General features: G+C 36.6%; 4 protein-coding genes across 10 annotated transcripts in view; 2 read left to right on the forward strand and 2 right to left on the reverse strand.

The window, feature by feature from the left end:
• LOC111188839 (NLR family CARD domain-containing protein 3-like) overlaps positions 1 to 21,338 on the reverse strand; it is a 453,074-nt gene that overhangs the window by 293,479 nt on the left and 138,257 nt on the right. The window lies entirely within an intron of this gene.
• The window catches only part of LOC125801516 (uncharacterized), a 302,660-nt gene that overhangs the window by 157,840 nt on the left and 123,482 nt on the right, over positions 1 to 21,338 (forward strand). The window lies entirely within an intron of this gene.
• The window catches only part of LOC111189331 (zinc finger protein 239-like), a 239,193-nt gene that overhangs the window by 25,350 nt on the left and 192,505 nt on the right, over positions 1 to 21,338 (reverse strand). The gene's annotated exons all lie outside the window — the stretch shown is intronic.
• Positions 2,855 to 21,338, forward strand: part of LOC125801110 (NACHT, LRR and PYD domains-containing protein 9-like) — a 31,075-nt gene continuing 12,591 nt past the window's right edge. Inside the window, exons 1-10 of one of the 2 annotated variants that reach the window (XM_049477148.1) lie at positions 2,855 to 2,957; positions 5,611 to 5,730; positions 10,399 to 10,495; positions 11,188 to 11,295; positions 11,430 to 11,543; positions 15,087 to 15,135; positions 15,778 to 15,967; positions 16,218 to 18,018; positions 18,689 to 18,862; positions 19,916 to 20,010. In XM_049477148.1, the coding sequence (XP_049333105.1) occupies positions 10,446 to 10,495; positions 11,188 to 11,295; positions 11,430 to 11,543; positions 15,087 to 15,135; positions 15,778 to 15,967; positions 16,218 to 18,018; positions 18,689 to 18,862; positions 19,916 to 19,970 (2,541 nt within the window). In that variant the 5' untranslated portion in view covers positions 2,855 to 2,957; positions 5,611 to 5,730; positions 10,399 to 10,445 and the 3' untranslated portion in view covers positions 19,971 to 20,010. Of the gene's footprint in view, positions 2,958 to 5,610; positions 5,731 to 10,398; positions 10,496 to 11,187; positions 11,296 to 11,429; positions 11,544 to 15,086; positions 15,136 to 15,777; positions 15,968 to 16,217; positions 18,019 to 18,688; positions 18,863 to 19,915; positions 20,011 to 21,338 lie in introns of those variants that run through there. The other variant, XM_049477147.1, reaches the window with a different exon arrangement.

Below are 21,338 nucleotides of genomic sequence, written 5' to 3' on the forward strand. Positions count from 1 at the left end.
TATTATTTATATCGTCTCATTGCTGTGTGCATCTGTAACAAAACATTTATAGGAACTATTAAAATAAAGAAATAGATTTGTGAGCCTGTACATACATAAGTGTAAATCATCCATTACAGTGTTGGACGAAATTTATATCACACTATCGTTTGTTTTGTTACAAACAGTATAAAAGCTACTGCCTGTGGCTAAATGGTGGAATGCCAATACTTTTGGCTGATTGAGCTGAGTTCTAAAACTTTTGGTTAAATGCTAATATCCAAATACTTTTGAATAAATGGTGGTGCAGCACAGATATGCCTCTTTATGGTTTAGTATATCTTCAGCCCAGCAGTGTAAACTCTTAAAAGCAGAAACAGTTATGATCATAAACCACAAGCACATGTCTTTCTGAAAAATGCCAATTATAAAAAAATACTTTCATAGGGTTTAAAAGGGCTTAAATAGACTTTTACATTTTGATAAAAACCTTTAGAAAAACACTGCAAAACACCACAACACCAGCAGAAAAATATAAAAACCATAGAATATTTGTTTTAGCAGGAAAGGATAGTAAGCTTAAATGAATGTGTTTAAATTCAAAAGACAGGTATAAAACAATTAAACACATTTTATTTTGAATTAGTTTAAACACAACACACAATCAAAAATCAAAAGCACAAACACATACAACCTCACCCCCCCAAAAAAACCCTAACAGAACATGCTAAGAAATATTACAATCTGAACACAAAAACTTGTCGAATTACCACATTATGGTTCATTAAAAAGTGGGCTTTCAATGTTTAAAATGACCTCCCCTTCCCTCACAACAGTTACTTTTAACATCACCACTCCACACAGTGGCGGGAACGCTGAACTCCTCCATGGTGTCACTGAGGAGAACAGTCTCATCGCCTTTTGTGGAGATTCCCACGATCTCCATCTCCACTGTGATCTTCAGTGACTCCTGTAACACAGAACATGGTGATAGGAGTAAGTTTTAACAGTCTACATTCTTTTCTGGTACAACAGCACAACAATAAAGTGTTAAACTACGGCACTGTAGTTATTAGTAGTGATGGGTCAGACTCTTAGCCGGCTCTTTGAAATAAACGACATGCGTTGACTTCAGAGAGTGAGCCAATTTATATATATAAATATAAACGTATAAATTAAAGTTTTACGATGATACATATAAACCACAGTAGAAGACAGCATAAAAATATACATTAAGGAAGAAAACTAATGATAGAAATAGTGAAATACTAACAAGAGGCAACAGTGAAAGCTCCTCATAAACTCTTACAGTTTTTAGGCATTTCTTATTCATAGCAATCTCTAAAGGTTTTCAAAAGTAGAATAAACTCCAGTAAGAAGATATCAAATCAAGTATTTACAATGATGACCGGACTCAGCCCAGTGTCTTTTTGAACGCAGGACCAGGTCTGGGCCTTATTCGGTTTCTGACTGTGCTGGAAGCTAGTGCTCCGTTTCTTTTTTGTTAATTTTGTTAATGAGCTTTTGGGGAGAAAGTCAGGTTTGATGGGGACAGTGAAGGAAATGCAGCTTGTGCTGTGTACAGCTTACAGTGTGAGCTGTTCCACCAAACAGACACTAGAGTGTAGTATGGGAGCATCAGGATCCAGTGATGCGTTTGTCTGCTCTCTCTGGCAGCTCCTTCCCAGTGTGAAGCCCCGCCCTTCAACCTGAACTAAAATGATGTCCCTGCATGGAGCACCCTCTACTGCTCTGACAGGGTATTTACTTTTAGCATTTTTCATGACTTTATACAATTATCACTTTACAGGCCAAAGTTATATAATACTATATACCTATGTGTTTTTAATTTGTTTTCCTAAGTGCAATGCTTTAGAAAATGCATTTTTAATGTATTTTATTTAAATATTACTTTTAGTTTGAATACTGTAGTGAATAATAGTTTAGACACAATAATTTCAGTGTGTGGTGTCTAATACAGTTTGTCCAAAGTAAATCCAGTATGAGAGGTGCCACTTTTTATGGGTAAAAGATGTTTTTCTTTAGTCCCGTCATCTTTATTTTTGTCAGTGGTGTGCAGTGAGGCCCTTCTAACCCTTCAGGGGTGACAATAGGTGCATGTAAATCATTACATAATATTTAATAAGCATATATTTTATAAATTAACTAAAATAAAAAGCAACTAATTCAAACTGACAGTGACTGACAGTGGTTCTAACCAATCAAAGCTTTTCAAAATGGCTTCTGCCCCCTGTGTCTGCGTGGCCCTTCAGCTGGTTTTGAGAAGGGTGTAGTAATGAGTCTGTTACATATATATATATATATATATATATATATATATATACATATATATATATATATATGTGAAATATATATATATATATATATATATATATATATATATATATATATATATATATATATATATATATATGACTGTGAAAAAAACTCACTCAGAGGAACCAGGATTCAAATATAAAATGTCTAACATTTTAATATTATTCATCTGTGTGAAATCAAAGTAATTATTATGTTGTATTTTTGTATGTTTTATTATTGTATTTAAGTATAAAGGAAGTTACTTTAGATACCAGTTTTTGTGAAACTGAGAATGCTGCACAAGAATTTTTATTTATATTTGTTATGTTACATTGTGATGCAAATCATTCTTATGTTTTCAGGATATTTTTGGAACAATGTGAAAAGTTATAGTTTATCCTTTCAGGAATACTTTAAAAATATTGCTGACTATTAATACAGATTTTTCTGATAACTGCCCACTAGATGGAGACTTTGCTGTGTTGTTTTGTGTTCATATGAAGACACACCTGAAAACATTCTAAAATCTGACTAAACGATCTAAAAACCAGTCTAACCAGTTAATGTGATACACACCTCAGAAATACCTTCAGTTTATAAAGAGACGCTGCGTTACGACACAGACGACTGATTTTACTGCAGAATCCAGAAATATAAAGGTAGGATTAATATTTTGATTAACTTTAAATGATCTCATTCTTATAAAAATATATTTCTTCTCACACAGTGAGTTTGATCCTGCAGTCTTGTTGAAGTTTGTAGGTTGAATTTTACTATGTTGTAAAAGAATCCCTGTGTAAAACAATAATGCCTCTGTTTTGGGTGAAGCTGATGTTTAGCTTTTTATTAGACAGATTTTTATTAATCTCATTATTTCCATTAAACCTTAAAATAAGGAAGTGGTTTGTGGGTTTATGTGGAAATCCTTTTTTGTTTCTTTGTTTGGTTGAAAACAGTTCAGTGTCTAAAATTTAAATATTCAAATACAGTCATGGCTAAAAGTGTTGGCACCCCTGAAAGGATTTCTTTTGAGAGTATTGTAAATAGACACACAAAAAAAAAAAACAGAAAAACACCATGTAAAATATATATAACATTTCAAACAAAATTCCAAAATCAGACCAAACTAAATTATTGGCACCCTCAAAATAATATTTGGTTGCACACTGTTTAAAAAAAAAAAACACTGAAATCAGTTGTTTCCTGTAACCATTAAGGAGCTTCTTCCACCTCTCAGCTGGAACTCTGGACTCTTCTTCTGTAATCTGCTCCACATCTCTCATATCTGAAGGGTTTCTTCTCCCAACAGCAGTTTTAAGATCAGGTTTAAGATCTCTTCACCGGAGTTCAGTATGATTTGGGTCTGGACTCAGTGCTGGAATCTTCAGAACTCTCCAGCTCTTTGTTTTGATCCGTCTCTGGGTGCTTTTTGAAGTATTTTTGGGGTCATTGTCCCCTGTTTTCTGGGGGTTTATATGATATGTGGATTATGGCTGTAGTTCAGTGGAGTCTTTAGTGATTGATCTCAGAAAACTGGAATGCAGCTCAATGCTAGTGATTAGCCGGATCAGCAGTGAAGGTTGGAGGGTGGAAGCTGTTTTTAGAGCTGAGTTAGCGGCTGATGCTTGATAACAGATGGACGGCACTGTGCTGGTTAGATTATTATATTTTATATATTTATATATATATGAATATTATTAGTAGGTTCTGGGGTTTGATATGTGTAATGTATGGGGGATTTTAGGTTTACCTGAGGCTGAATAGTGTAATAAGGTCTCTGGGTGTAAGGTGGATCATAAAGTGGGGAGGATCTAAAAATTGGGTGCAACACAAACAATTTATTTACACAAAATGGAAAGTCAAACAAAAAAAATGGTAAAAAATGAAAAGAAAAGGATGGTGTAGGTTATTTGCATGCACACTCTTTACACACCGGACTCAGACTCACTTTGGAGAAAATGTAAACACTGTAAACCCGGAAAAGTTGATTGAACTTAAAGAGTTTGAGGCAAGTGATTGCCTACATTTTTTAAGTAATGCATACTACAGAAAATCTATTCATTTAGGTAAGTTCAATCTAAATGCCTGTAAGTAACTTTTTGAGTTTAATTAATTTAAATCTAAAATAGTTATACTTAAAATATGCTGTAGTGTAAACTGTTCTACCCGGTTATTTAAACTCAACTTTTTAAGTGTTTTTTTTACTTACATTTGTTGTGAAAGCTTAAAAAAACATATCATGATCAATAAAGAAAATGTATATTTATTTTTCCTCCTTTTTATTTTAAATATTTAAATTTAGAAACAAGACAGTACTTTTAAGGAACCTACAACCTAGTCTTAAATCTGGCCAATTAAAAAAAAGTAAGTAAGTAAGAAATGTTGTTCAGAATTATTTTGTTCAACTTAATACATTCTCAACATGTTCTGTGGTAGCAATTATTGAATTAAACAAACAAAAAAAATAACATTAATCTAGGTATTTTGCAAAATACAATACGTGCAATTTTTGGTAAAAACACACATTTAAAAATACAAACCACAAAGTGTAACAGCAGAACATTAACACTGTTAGCTAGTTAGTCTAGTTTGGATACTATCATGCTCAGAGTTATTCTCAAAAGCTGTTTACACAATGATATAACACAAAAATACACAAAAAATACATTGCATTTTCCAACTTAAGATAAGCCTCAACTGCAAAAAAGAAAAACGTCTCTTGAACTTGGAAATCTTCTTACAAATTCCTAAATGTAAAAAGAGCTGAAGGCAGAAAATGGTGTCTTGGTTAATGGAGTCAACTGTAGGATGTCTGTAGATCTTCTCAGAAGAACAGAAAATAATAAAATAATAAAAATAAAATACAGAAAAAACAAATCATGTTGTTTGAAAGTAAAAGATTTTCTAGCACCTTCCACAGAACCAGCCCAATGAGAATCTGCAGGGGCGTGGTCTGAAATAAAGTAATAAAAAGTTTCTTCAACTTAAAAATACTAATGTTCTCAGTGATTCTCTCAAAATAGGAGACCAAACTAAAAGTGTTTAAGTTATGCAAAGAAAATGTTTTTTAAAGTAATTTTTATTCAAACAGAAATAAATGATGGGTTATCAGGGTAAGAACAGCCACATATAAAGCAGAAGCCCCGCCCCCAAAGACTCCATTCTTTCTGGCAGGGTAAATTATAACAACAAAACCACAGTTCTGTATTACTGTTTAAACTAGGTTACTTCAAACAGCCGTTACCCATAAGTATTATTATATTACTGATCATGTTCTATAATTTATACATGTCCATTTTTTCTGTTCTTCAGGTTCCCCTGAGAAAAGTGAGCCCCTTTCCCTCCCAATCGGTGGAACCTCCCGGTGGGTTAAAACAACCCCTGAACTGAAGCGATTTGGGTCCCCAGCTTTATTAAAGACAGAAACAGGAGGTCTGTACACACACTCACCCTCACTCTCACAACTACACTCTCACAACTACACTCACAACTACATTCACACTCACAACTACACTCACACTCACAACTACACTCACAACTACACTCACAACTACACTCACTCTCACAACTACACTCACAACTACACTCACTCTCACAACTACACTCACTCTCACAACTACACTCACACTCACAACTACACTCACTCTCACAACTACACTCACAACTACACTCACACCACTACACTCACAACTACACTCACACAACAACACTCACAACATCCATCAGTTCAGAATTTGAGAAGATATAAAAGTCAGACTGCAGAAATGATCAGAGGGAAGATTCTGTAAAACAGAGTCTGTATATTTTATCAGGAGTCAGGAATCTGGATGTTCAGAGTTGACTTGAGTTTATTTACACAGAAATGTCTAAGAACAGCTGAGTAGATGAGAACCAGTCTGTCAGGTTCAGGAGGTTTGAAGTTTAGAATGAGACTGTACCTGTTCCTTCTCTCAGTCTGATTTACTGTGGGGTTTAGGTTGTGTTGAAGTACTTGAGTCTTTCTCAAGACCAAAAATGGGCGGTCTCTGTCTCGTCTCGGACTCGACCTTGTTTGGAATCTTGTCTCGGTCTCGGGGTGAGGTGGACTCGGAGACTGTGGACGAGACCGGCCGAGTGCGAGTCCTCTGTATGAGGTGCAGCTCTGATAGGACAGGGAACACTCAGATATATATGTGTGTGTGTGAAGTTGTGTGTGTCTGAGTGCAGGCGGTGAGACGGGAGGGGGAGGGGTGGCACCCTCAGATCAGACAGCAGTCAGGAGCTAAACATCAAAACCTTCATAAAAAAACAACTAACTTTTATGCTAAAAAGTGCTCAGAAATTTATGCATCATCACAGAAACTGCGTGTGAAATCTAAACGGGCCCTCCACTTTGATTGACATCCATATCGTCCAGTTATATAATTACACACACACACACACACACACTCAAAATAGGCGCTTGCATTCAAAACTTCTCTCTCGACTGTTGGCAGTAAAATGAGGCCATATTCACTGTGTTTTGAAAGCATGATGCTGCGCACGGTGCGCTCACTAGGAACTGCAGCTGCTGCTGTAAACAAACTTTTACACTTATCAGAAGATTAGCCGGAGCTGCTTGAGTGATTCTGTTTAGGAATTGTACATTAACTCTTCAGTGGAACATGCTCTTTTTTCACTGGCTCGCTGGAGTTATACTCTTGTGAATCAAGAAGAAACATTCCTGACCTTAGCGACAAGCTAGCTACAATACTAATGTTACCGATAAGAGTACTAAAGCTAACGGCAAGCTAGCTTACCTTAATGATGAGTTAGCTAACCGTACCGATGGGCTAGCTAAAATACTAGTGTTACCAGGAAGAGTACTAAAGCTAGTGACAAGCTGGCTAACCTTAGTGATGAGCTAGCTAAAATACTAATGTTACCGGGGAGAGAACTAAAGCATGAGCTAATTAACCTTAGCGACAAGCTAGCTAACCTTAGCAATGAACTGTTTGAGAGCAAATTGTGATTGTTTTATTTATTTTTTATTTTATTTTATAATAAAAATGAATAGAATTTGATTCAGCTGACTTCGGGGGTGACTTCTGATTATGTTTTAGAAGAGACACAGATTAGCGTAATTTTGATGAACAGAGAAGATATTTCAATGTTTTTATTTTTATCTTAATCTGGTCTCAGTCTTGACTTAAACTCAAAAATCTTAGTCTTGACTCGGACTCAGCTCTAGCGGTCTTGACTACAACATTAGTTGTACCAGAGGATCAGGCACTTTATTTAAGCCGATTGATAATATTCTTTAAAATCTGGGAGTGCTAATCCTCCTTTGTCCTTACTTCGTTGCAATGTTGTAGATCAGACTCTAGGTTTCTTTCCATTTCAAACAAATCAGGATATTTGTCTGTCCCACTCCCTCCACTGACTCACAGGGATTTCTACTAGTGTATCTTAGAAAAGCAGCCTTGGGAAAATATTCATTTTACGGCTTTCAATGTGAGAGCTTGACAAGTATTTTTTTTTTCCTCAACACCCTGTCTCTTTTTACAGGGCTAATAAACCCATTTACATTAAAAGCAACTGCTTTTACACCCTAAAGCATAAATTACACATGACATTTTGTAAGGTCAATGTGAATTTGTGGATAACGACTTCATTTAAATTTTAATGTATGTGTACACAACTTTCTTAATGTTTGAACAATTACAAGAGATACTTTTATTGTTACGACTTTAAAATTGTCCTGTTAAAAAATATTTATCATTGGTTCATATACAATATCTATCAGAAGCAGATTATATCTGCCCAATATCATTTATTTTACTCCAATATTCAATACACAGAGTGTATTATTAATATGATGGCATGTTGAATCAGAATTCTCACAGTAATATATGTATACAGAAATAGAGGGTCAGGTGGACGGGTGCTTGTGTTACAGAGTGAACAGGGTGGATTTAACACAAAACTGCTTCACAAGACTGGAGGCTGGAGGATTAACACAACAGTTCAGATATAATAAAGAAGACATTGTTTAGCTGTTTAATGCGTCTGAATTTGTATTTAGTGGTAAATTAAACAATTTAGTGCTGCTGGGTCTGAACCAAACAGAAGTTTTGGGAATAAATAAATAAGGATCATTATTCAGAATAAGGTTTATACAGGTCCTCAGATACACAAAGACATTCCAATAAATGTGATTATTTTATTATTCTTTTCTGATCGAATAGTGGAAGTGTTACATGAATGTGTTACAAAATGGTACATAAATAAGGTGTATTTATATTTAAATGAGAGCTGTTCACTGAGACTGTGTAATGAACAGTAAAAGAAATATAGTAAGTTAAATGTTAAACCCTGTTCAGATCAGCTAAGAGGAGATAGTTATACTGCTATTCTTCTTCTTCTTCTGTTTAAGCAGTGAATTTACCCTGCAGTGATTTTTAAAGAGCAGCAGGTGTTGTGAGGAATTGCGCTACCTTGCTGAACTGTGCTACCCTAGTGAATATTTAAAGATAATATTATAAAAAAATCCCATATTAGACATTCTCCAACATTCTCCTGGCAGGAGTGTAGGTAGTATAACTGAATAGATTAAATAACTGTATCAGTGTGAAGTTAAGATAAAGAGGTGATTAAAACCATTTTTCTTTTCTTTTTTTATTTGTTTATTATTTGTTATTATTTTTTTTATTATTTACTTTTTTGCAACCCTTAAATAAATAATAAGAGTGAGCTCAGGCTGTTTAATGCAGTCATGGAAAACAGAATTATCGTGAAAAACTCATGAAAACATTATAAAATGTGGTTCAGAGCATGCGCAATGTGGTCTGAAACCTAGGGGTTTTACAGCAGTGTGGGAGAAACTTCAGACTAATGAATATTCAAACACTCCACTCAGCCCTGTGATGTGATTGGCTGACAATAGCGAAAAACTAACAGTAGCTCCGCCCACCCAGAGCCTATTCGCTGTGAGAGAGTGAGGGGCGGGGCTTATAGGAAGCGACAGGTGAGACTCAGGTAAAGGAGAGAGTGAAAGTAAGTTCAGTCTCCTCCATTAGAAGAGGACAGAAGTCCGGATTCACTCGGTAAGTTCAGAACTGAAGAGAATGTAGAACAGAACCGTGTAGCTTAAAGTCAGAACCGGTTCTAAAGGTTCCTCAGATCCAGAACCGGTTCTTTAAGCTCAGCTCAGTGTCCGATTCCACTGGAAGAACCAGGATCAGCATGGAGATCTGAACCGGGCCTGGATCAGACCTGGACCTGGTCTAGATCAGACCGGCTGGAGAACAATCAGCTGTAACAGATCAATAATGCTGTAAACCATAGGTGGGCCAGATGCGGCCCGCAAGCAAGAAACATCTGGCCCGTGAGGTTGAACTATAATGACTGTCCGTCTCAAAAATGCTCTTTATTTAGAAACTTAATTTTCCAAAACAGAAAAATTTATTAAAGATTTTTTGATCGCCAAACCCCCCCCCCCCCCCCCCCCCCCCCCAAAGTGCTTGTGGCCCGCCATGTAATGGCTTGGAAAAAATCTGGCCCGCGGCCAAACTTAATTGCCGACCCCTGCTGTAAACTGAAGAGAAATGAGAAATGCGCAGATATAGATTGATATTTATTGATCACAGTGTAGTTTATGCTGTTTAAAGCGCATTACTGCTTAATGTGGACTTTGATCTGTTGGGGAGATTAAAACACGGAGCTGCTATAAAGGCGTGTTTATATGCAGTAGCGCTGTTCAACCAGCAGGGGGAGCTCAAGATCACGTGGAGTGTTAGTGTTTTTAATCCTGCTGTTTTATATTATACTTAAATAATCTCTCTATTCTGATTCAGTAACAAAATAATAATAATAATAATAATAATAGAACAGTGTGTATATTTATAATGTTGTGTAATGCAGTAATATTACTACTAATAATTAAATTATAATCATTATAATAACAGTAAATGTTTCTGTAATCTGTAGAATAATGTGTAATGAGGGTAAATCACACTGTTATGTATCGTTCTCTGTTTGTTTTGTTTTGTTAGTTTATCAGGTTTTGTTTAATGCAGTACTGATGATAATGTCATTATTGTAAGAATAAAGGTTTTATTGTAACGGCTGATCTGTTCTCAGGGGTCGGTGTCGGCAGTGTTCAGCTGTGTGTGAATGAAGAAGAGTAAATGATGGATCTTCAGAACTCCAGCAGTGGAGGAGGACCTCCTGTCCTAAAGTGAGTAAATTAAGTGATGGGTTTAATATGTAAAGTAGTTTTGTATTGTAATGGTTTCAGCTCTAATCCTGGAGCTGTGATCTGCATATTTTACAGTTTTAAAATATTGAGAACAGAGTTTCTCCTGGACCAGAGTCAGAACCCTGTGCTGTATTTAAACACAGAGAAACACTTAACAAACCAGCCAGTTATTCTTATAGTAGAATGTGATTCTAATCTGTATTTAAAGTACATATCTGACTTTAATATCTAATTGTTAATATTAATAATATATTGCTAGGTGGTTGCTATGGTATGGGGTGGTTGCACATTTATTTTCAAAAATATGGTCCATATTTTCCTTTTAGTTTATAATACAGTATAATTGTGTAATTGTGTAGCTCTTACCAATACATGTTATTAACTAGTCACAGATCTATAAAATACATACAGTAAATATGATCTAATCAGGTGATGACATTGTGACATCATAACAAACACAAATATATTCAACAGTATTGTTAAAGAAATGAAAATATGTATATTTATTAGACGAGCGTTTTTCAGTTTGGGGCAGCTGACAGAAAGCTTCGGGACGCTTCTGGGACGGTCATGAAGAAGTTAGTCTGGAACCTGTGAATAAGTTTTAGTAAAGGAACACATTACTCCACACTTTACTCTCATCATGGATCATCATGAAGATCTGTTTACAGGGAGAAGAGAGCAGCATCTCCAGCCCCCAGTGGAGTGTCTATGAAGAGTGACCGGTCCATGATGAATCCTCCAAACTTCAGCAGTGGAGGAGGAAGCTCTGGGTCTCGGTACATCACTGCACTAAACTACTGTTCTGTTCTGAGAGTGAAGCTCTTCAGTTCCTGATCTTTATTAAAGATGTGCTGTGTGTTGGAGTTTCACTGTGTAAATGCTGGAGTTTCACTGTGTTTAATGTTAACAGAACTGAAACCCAGAGAGGAGCTTCTCCAGAACCCAGCTGTGTTTCTATGAAGAGCGACGCGTCCATCAATCATCCTCCTCTTTTCAGCAGTGAAGATATGACCTCTGACCCACAGTGAGTGAAACATCACGTACATCATTTACTGATTTTTACTATAATTTACCTTTTTAAAGCATAACACACACACACACACACTGATAAAAACAATATCTCAGTAACTTTCAGAATTTTTTCAGAAAAAAGTATTATATTGTAATAAACTGCACTTAAGAATATATTTAATATTTAATACCTTGACACAAACAAAAACATTACATTCATCATTTCAAATATCGAACAGTGCACATGTGTGTGTAAACCATGTGACCTACCAGATATTCTAGAGTAAATAAATGCATCAGTGTGAAATTTGCAAAACAAAATTATATTTATATTAGTGATATCAATCAAATTAAAATGAATGTATTAATTGCAACAATGATCTGTGATTTAATCTTTATTTATTTATTTTTAGTGGTGGTTATTCCCTTGGGAAGGGGACAACAATTGTTGTGTCTGGCAGACTAGATCTAGACTAGGAGCTAATGTCAGTATAAATTAGAATATTTTAATGTGCTTTAATGGATGAAATAATTGTATATAATTCAGATTTTACCTTCAACAACCTGGAAAGAAGAAACCTGCCATCAGCTGAGTGTGTGTGGGTGTGTGTGTGTGTGTGTAAGAGAGAGAGAGCATGACAGAGAGAAAGATTTCAGCACAATGACGGTGTGTCAACAGTTTGGAGGAAAATAAAGCGTGAATTAAAGTGATTGGCTCGTGCGACAGCACAAGTAACCACGAGCACACTCATGAGACAAACATGTACCAGCGTGATGGACTTGTCACCTGCCAGTGTGAGCTCAGAGTGCAGTAAACTATCCTAAAACATCACCTAGTGAACACGTGGAATAAAGGCGTTTTGATTGTTGTTTTTTCCCAGTAATTAACATACTCTATAATGTCAGCTCACACATCAACAACACAGTAATTAAGATATTATCATAGACAATATGTATCACACACCCTAATCTAAATATAGAGACAGTAGAGGGATATGTTAGTATTGTTACTCTGACCTGGTGCCGGAGGAAAACTCCTGAACGGGGCGGGGTTGTGACATGTGGGGTATAATTAACGAATTAATCGACTTATTGTATGATAAATTAACATGACGGTGATCATTTATTAAATGCTAATGAATTAAAAATATTATTGATGGTAAACTAAAGCTTATATACAGGAGCTGGTCAACGAATTAGAATAATTTGAAATAGTGCAATCATGAAATTCTTTGAATGCATTTTTTGTGCAGAAAGCAAATCAGGTGTTCACCGCACCTGTTCTACTCGTTAGACTAATCACAGAACTCGTTACCTGGAAAAAAATTTGCTCAGCTGAGCTTTCCAAAAGGCCCATTTAGGCCATTTAACTGTGACACTGTTGTTTTATTGAATTAGAGTAATGGAGAAACAGTTTAATTGAATTAGCATAAATGCTCGAATTTTTGTTTTCTGTGAAGAGTGTTCACTGTGCAGTATAAAGTCAGGGTTGAGTAGAATTTCTAAGTTGTAAAATCAATCATGGGTAAGCAGCGCGACCTCTCAACCGGAATAGTGGCTCAAATTCAAGCCCTTCGCCAACAAGGCTTGACCCAAACTAAAATTGCTGAGCAGCTCGGCATCAGCCAGTCTTCCGTCTGCAAAGCTCCGTCTGCAGCAAGCGCACCAACTGTTCCGGCGTCCGAAAAACTTCTGCTCGCGACAACAAGCAGCTGAGAAAGATCGCAGTCAGCAACCGGTTCAAGTCCACTTCCGAGCTCACCGACTTGTGGAACAAGCAGACCGGCGCTGACGTCTCCAGATCAACCACTTACCGTCGTCTGCGCGAACTCGGCTTCAAATCTCACGTTCCAGCAGTAAAACCGATGCTGAACAAGAAACAAATGGAGAAACGGCTGAAGTGGGCCAAAGAACACGGCGAGTGGACTGCTGAAGACTGGCAGAAAGTGGTCTTCAGTGACGAATCACGCTTCTGCATCTCCTTCGGTGACCAAGGTCCTCGTGTCTGGCGTCGTGGTGGCGAAACCTACAACCACGTGTGCGTGAAAAGAGCGTTATGGTCTGGGGATGCATGTCCGCTCGAGGTGTAGGGAAACTCTGCTTCCTCAAGAAGACTGTCAATGCTGCCGTATATCAAGATGTTCTGGAAACGTTCCTGATTCCGACTGTTGAGGAACAGTTCGGCGAAGAAGACTTCACATTTCAACAGGATCTTGCACCGGCTCATGCGGCAAAGTCGACCAAAGATTGGTTCACTAAAAAACAGCTTGAAGTTTTGGCATGGCCGGCCAACTCGCCTGACCTCAATGTCATTGAAAACCTTTGGGCCATCGTCAAGCGGAAAATTCGCGACAGAAAGCCTACTACGCTGGACCAACTGAAGCAGAACATCGCCACTGCCTGGGAAGCTGTGAGTGCGGAAACTTGCGACAAGCTGGTCAAATCGATGCCGCGGAGACTTGAGGCAGTCATACAAGCCAAGGGGGCAGCCACAAAATACTGAGAAAGTGATGATTGTAATTATAATAAAAATTATTCTAATTCAATGAAATGGTTTCTCCATTATTCTAATTCAATAAAACAACAGTGTCACAGTTAAATGGCCTAAATGGGCCTTTTGGAAAGCTCAGCTGAGCAAATTTTTTTCCAGGTAACGAGTTCTGTGATTAGTCTAACGAGTAGGACAGGTGCGGTGAACACCTGATTTGCTTTCTGCACAAAAAATGCATTCAAAGAATTTCATGATTGCACTATTTCAAATTATTCTAATTCGTTGACCAGCACCTGTAAGCACTGGAACGTTTCTCCTAACTTTACAAAAATTATTCTCCACTCAAAGCTTTATGACACAGAGCACATTAGTGCCATCTGGTGGACAAAACCACCAGACCACAAAACCACAAAACCACTATATGTGTCTGCTAAAAAAGCCCTAAAAACAGTTTTCCAACATATTAAAAACATGACATTTATTGCTTCTTTAATAGCAGGAAATAAAACTTTATCAATCTTTTGTTGTGCATGTATTTAACATCTCAGTTGCTGGGGTGAGTACATACATCCAGGATTGGGCAGAATGTGTTCTAGTACAATACATAGAACAGTAATGTATTCAGAATAAATTAGAATACACCTTAGAACATATTTTGATAATTCATGCTGGAAAACTTTTTAGGTGTTTCCTTTCTAATTACATTCACGTTGTTGCTGATTGGCACTGTTTATAATTTAATTATGTGTGATTATTGTTAATTGTAGAACAAATTAAGCATTGACACAACGGTTCAAAGCAACTGTTTTTACCCGTGCCTCAAAACGTTAGATAAAGGGTGACATAATTGCAAAAATCTTTATTTACCTTTACAAATCTTTATTATTAAAAAGTTAAGAAACATTTAGAAAAGTGTTGGTTTAATGCAGGTTTTCTTTTACTTTAATCTGATTTTCTGATATTCTTTATTTTATTATTAATAACATATTTAGTTGAAACAAAAGCTTTTTAGATCAGAATATTTATTAATGTGGATTACAGTGTGGAATTTCTTGTTATCCACAGTAAGAAGAAAATAAAGAGTTACAGGAAAAAACTGGACCACATATTCAAGGTTAGTCCTAAACGATATATTTGATGGGGTTCTACCTGATTTCTTTTACATTTCAGTTTAATTTCACTTTAAAATTTTGATACTAATCATAATTTATTTAGCTTCAGTTTATGGAGCATTATAACTGTTATGTTATAATGTTATAGGAGAACTTTGGTGTAAAATTGACTCTTTGTGCAGTAAAACATGTTAAAAAAGTAAGAATAGCACACCTCCGCTCTCTTACAGATTACTGAGATACAGTATTTTTATGCTTTTTGCCCCTCACTCTTTACAAAGCCCGCTTTGGGGCATATTTTGCCCCGGCAGATAAATTGCTTATTACACCGTTATTCAGTTCAAAGTAGCTCCAAACCTCCTTGCTAGTATCCAGATGCCCTGACATTTAAAACGAGGCATTATTAACTTTTTAAGTGCAAGAACCTCATTAAAAAACAATGTTCATATCCCATGCTGCTAGCTTTTAGCTCTGGGCACCACCATCACGGTACTGATAATGACAGACATATTGATGCTACTCAGTAACATGATGTTTAAATCCTTTTACAGACCAGAGCATCCATAACTCCTTTTCTCCTCAGATCAGTGTAACAGCTTTACTGTAACAGCTTTACCGATTCTCTGATGTTTGTTCTTAATCAGAAGCTGCAGGAGAAGTTTATCTCTCTAGTGAAGAACGAGCTGAACACATTCAAGAAGCTCCTGAGTCCAAATTACCCAGCATGCTCTGAGGGAGAGGTGGAGGATGATCAGAAAGAGGGGGTGCTGAAGATCACACTGCACATCCTGAGGAACATGAATCAGACAGACCTTGCCAATACACTAGAGAGCAGTAAGAGTTCTGGGTCATGAGAATGGGGAACAACTTGTGCTAATTTATTTCCTCAGAGGAGTTCTGCTTTTTAAATTAGAATAATCAGCAATAATTAACTGGATTTTGTAATTATAAGATATTGAGTCGCAGCATCAAATGTATCCTTAAACCTAACAATTATCTACTCTATCAGAATTGTTCTACACAGGGGTCTTTTATGATTATCACAGCTAATTACATTTTCCTTATTCTCTTCCTCTACAATCAGCATTGGCCCCAGCATGCCAACGAGAGCTCAAATCCAAGCTGAGAGATAAATATCAGATACTTAATGAAGGAATCTCAGGCCATGTAAAGTCAGCACTTCTGAATGAGATCTACACAGAGCTCTACATCACAGAGGGAGATGGAGGAGATGTCAATCAGGAACATGAGGTGAAACAAATTGAAGCTGCATCCAGGAAAAGGAAAACAGAGGAAAGACCAATAAAATGCAACGATATCTTTAAACCATTACCAGAACAGAAACAACCAATCAGAACTGTACTGACTAAAGGAGTTGCTGGAATTGGAAAAACAGTCTCTGTGCAGAAGTTCATTCTGGACTGGGCTGAAGGAAAAGTAAATCAGGACGTCCTCTTCATATTTCCACTTCCTTTTAGAGAGCTGAATCTGATGAAGGAGAAGAAGCTCAGTCTGGTGAATCTTCTTCAGAGCTTTTTCCCAGAAACACACAATTTAAAACCAAGACATTATAGGAGCTACAAGATCATGTTTGTTTTTGATGGACTGGATGAGTGTCGACTTCCTCTAGATTTCCAGAACAATGAGAAATTGGTGAATATAGAAGAGCAAACCTCAGTGGATGTTCTGCTGACAAACCTCATCAAGGGGAATCTGCTTCCCTCTGCTCTCCTCTGGATCACCTCTCGACCAGCAGCGGTCAGTCAGATCCCTACTGAGTGTTTTGATCAGGTAACAGAAGTGCGGGGTTTCAGTGACCCTCAGAAACAGGAGTACTTCAGGAAGAGGATCAGGAATCAGGACCTGGCCAACAAAGTCTTCACACACATCAGGTCTTCAAGAAGCCTCTACATCATGTGCCACATACCGGTCTTCTGCTGGATTACAGCCACTGTTCTAGAGAGAATGCTGAGTGAAGCTGAGAGTGGAGAAATTCCCAAAACCCTGACGCAGATGTTCACACACTTCCTGATCTTTCAGATCAAACACAAGAGCCAGAAGTACAGTGGGAAAAGTGACATTGATGTTCAGCAGACTAGAACAAGTATCCTGGCTCTGGGGAAACTGGCGTTCCAGCAGCTGGAGAAAGGAAACCTAATCTTCTATGAGGAAGATCTAAGAGAGAGTGGCATCGATTTTAGAGAAGTTTCAGTGTACTCAGGAGTGTGTACCCAGATCTTCAGGGAGGAACATGAGCTGCACCTGGGGAAGGTCTTCAGCTTTGTACATCTGAGCGTTCAGGAGTTTCTTGCTGCTTTATATGCATTTCTCTGCTTCATTGATAGAAGCGTTCTGAATCAGCAAACCACTAAAAACCAAAACACTGAACTATCTGAACTCTTCAGCAGGTCATCGATGACTGAATTCCTCAGTAGTGCCATTAAAAAAGCCTTACAGAGTGAGAGTGGACACCTGGACCTGTTCCTTCGTTTCCTCCTGGGTCTCTCACTGAAGTCTAATCAGAAACTGTTACGAGTCGTACTGACACAGACAGAGAGGATCTCTGACAGCAATGAGGAAATCATCAAATACATCAAGAAGAAGATTGAGGAGAACTCATCTCCAGAGAAATCCATCAATCTGTTCCACTGTCTAAATGAACTGAATGATCATTCTCTGGTACAGGAAGTGCAGAAATACCTGAGCAGAGGTGGTGACCGTCGTCTTCAAAAGGCCAGGCTCTCTCCTGCTCAGTGGTCAGCTCTGGTGTTTGTGTTGGTGAACTCAGAAGAAGAGCTAGAGGAGTTTAACCTCAGTAAATATGATCCATCAGAGGAGTGTTTTCTGAGGCTGCTGCCAGTAGTTAAAATATCCAGAAAAGCTGTGTGAGTATTTTTTAGGCCTTTACACAGTTTTTAATCAACTGATGATGTGGAGAATCAGTTTCCATTTAATCACAGGTGGATTCACATTATTCACATTATCACATATAAGCATTCATTCTCCTTTTTTGTGTAATACAGTACATGAAGTTTCTGTCTTAGACTGATTAAATACAATCTTTAAAAAAAGGTTTTGGGCAAGTTATATGTTTTTGTTAAAATAAATGCACATCTCTTGCAGATCCACTCTAAAGTAGCACTGGGTGATTTGACTAAAAAAATCATATCTCAATATGCTTTGGAGAAATGATGATTAGCAATACAACATAACAATTTCATATAGAACATATATTTTAAGTGTCTGTATTTATTTCTAATATATATACATATATGTGCGAGAAGGTGTAATGTGCAAGTTGAGTTCAACTTGGAAAATAGAATAAATTCACATACTCCAAAAAGCCTTGCTCGTTCTCTGTTTTGATAAACGTTTTCTTTTCTATTTTAACTCATTATAATCTGTCCCAGGTGAACTGTATGCCCATGCTGATCACCAGCTCTTTAGACAGACAATACATTTCACAGTTTAATTCTATTTTCTGTTCTTTGTCAATCCATTCAAGTATTCTTCTTTGGTTTATTGTAAAATCATTAGTTTATTCTTGATTTTTAGACTAGCTTCATGTGACCTTGGAGTAAAGACATGTGGAAATCTGGAATCAGTTTTAAACCTGGAAAACTCCACCCTGAAAGAGCTGGACCTCAGTAACAACGACCTGCAGGATTCAGGAGTGGAGCTGCTCTCTGCTGGACTGAAGAGTTCACACTGTAAACTGCAGATTCTCAGGTCAGTGTTTCAGGTTATCACAGAGCAAAATAACAAACAAGACAACAAATAAAACCGTAATTAATTAAAGAAACTAAATTACACAGAAGGATGTGCAAGGTTAGTCTGAACAGGCTATTCTTTCCAGGTTGGCAAAGGAGAGGAGCCCTAAACAACTCTCCCTGCTCAGACTTTTCCATGCCCTTTAATTTGTCATGATACTGCATCTACAGACTAAATACAAAAAGAGTAATTGTACTCTTTCATGCTCATTTCCTTTTTTCTTTTAACTTTTATGTATGTGTGTATGTATGATAGGAAATGTAAAATGTCCGCATCAAAAAAGACATACAACATAGTTCATACATGAGCTAAAAGCACCACATATATGTTGTTACTTGCAGAAAAAAATGAATAAAAGAAAGAAACTAGGTCCAGCATTCTCTGTGGTAAAGCACAGCACACACTCAGGTTTACCACACTCTCAGCATAGCTATACACGTAAAAGGGCAGTGCACCTTTTGTAAGGAGCTTTTAAAGTGACAGTGTACATATTACTGAATACTGGCAGTTACATATTTCCATCAGGCCATTTAAATCTTAATAAGGTCTTTTCCCTATTGTAAGCATGTGTGCAATAACAAACACTTCCTGAGTCCAATCCTATTCACCATGCATTCTTTATTCCAGCGGCCCACGTTAGCTTCATCTCCCCTCAAAAATACAAGTATATAATAGTATTATAAACAAGTATATAATAGTATTTTAAATGACACCATTAATAATTGCATTTTACATTTCTTACATTCATTCTTTTATTTACATTTAAATATCCACTATAAAAACTTGTCTTAAGAAGAACAAATGTAATTGCAGTTAATCACAAATGTTGTCATTATTAATCTGATTATATTTCTTAAACGATTGACACCACTAGAAAAAAATATTAAATGTGGCATGTACAAAAGTAACAGCATAATACATGTTACATTTAGGAAATCACTAAAATGTGTTATTTAAACATTAAAGACATTGTAAAATCATTTGTGCTTGTGTTTATTACTACATTTTCAGATTAGCTTTGTGTAATATAGGAAGAAAGACGTGTGAAAATCTGGAATCAGATTGAAAAGTGTGCCAAAACTCAGAAGCAAAAAAACTAAAGCAAAATCAAAGGAGAGATTCCAGAAGCAAAAGTCTTTAACAGAAAAATCCAAAAAAATATACAGAAAATTCACAAAAACACAAAAATAAAAGCAATGACTGGCAAAATCCAAACTGAAATAATTTTCAAATTACTGCAAAGGATAATAAAGTAACCAAGTAGATTTAAACATATATATTTGCTATATATTTTTTTCTCTTTTGAATTTGTAACATACAATTTTTGATTTTGATTCCTAACATTTTTTTAAGAGATGCAGATATTTTTTCCATTTCTATGTGTTCTGTGAGTGAGTTTTCCCATTGAATGCTGGTGATTTTTTCCTTGATTTCCAGTTTGTTAGAATTGTTTTTTTTGGCGATGGTTAGCACCACCAAAAGTGCTCTGCTTTCCTCCTGGTTTAGGTTTGTGGTTCACGTGTCACCAAGCAGGCAGAGTGATGGGGATAGAGAGATTGGCTGTTAAAATAGTGGAGTTAGCCGAGTTATAACAAGATGCCAGAAGTGTTTAATTGGTGGGCAGTACCATAGAGCATGTATGTAATTGTCTGGAGTGTTTAGTGAGCAGTGTATGCAGATTTCTGAATCTACTAGTCCCATTTTATGTAACTTTTGCTTAGTGTAGTAAACCCTGTGAATTACTCTATATTGTATAAGGTGGAGGTTAGTATTGTTAGTCATGGTGAATGTGTTTTCTATAATGTTTCTCTAGAAATCAGCATTGGGGTAATTAAGATATCTTCTTTCCATTTTTTATTGGGATAGTGACTGTTTGGTCTAATTTGAATAAAAGCCTATATATTTTTGATAGAATTTTGTCTGAAAAAGAGATATTAAGGAATTCTGAAATTGGTGGGCTAAGTTCTAGTATTGGGTAATCTTTGATTTTTGAGTTTAACATAGATCTAAGTTGGAGATATTCCAAAAACTGGTTCCTCTCAAAGCTATATTTCTAGGTTAGATGTGAGAAAGTAGCTGAGTTATTGTTGTGTAGAACGTGGTGTAAATGTGTAATACCTTTTTCTTTCCGTTTTTGTAGTTTTGGGGTTTTTTTTGGTAGTGGGAAGTCGGGGTTGTGCCATATGGGTGAACAATTAGTGGGTGCAAGTCTACTGTTTGTGTTCTTATGAATTTTCCACCAAGCTGTCAGAGTCGAAGATATAATTGGGTTTTTGAAACAAGGGTGGCGATTGATTGTTGTGCTAATAAATAGTAAGTCTGAGATTTGTATTTCATTAATTGATGTTTGTTCTACTTTTCTCCATATTTCATCAGTTTGATTTGGTTTTATCCATTTAATAATGTACTTTAATTGGTTTGCAAATGTTTGGCT

This window comes from Astyanax mexicanus, chromosome 4 (genome assembly GCF_023375975.1).
Source record: "Astyanax mexicanus isolate ESR-SI-001 chromosome 4, AstMex3_surface, whole genome shotgun sequence".
Lineage (NCBI taxonomy): Eukaryota > Metazoa > Chordata > Actinopteri > Characiformes > Acestrorhamphidae > Astyanax > Astyanax mexicanus.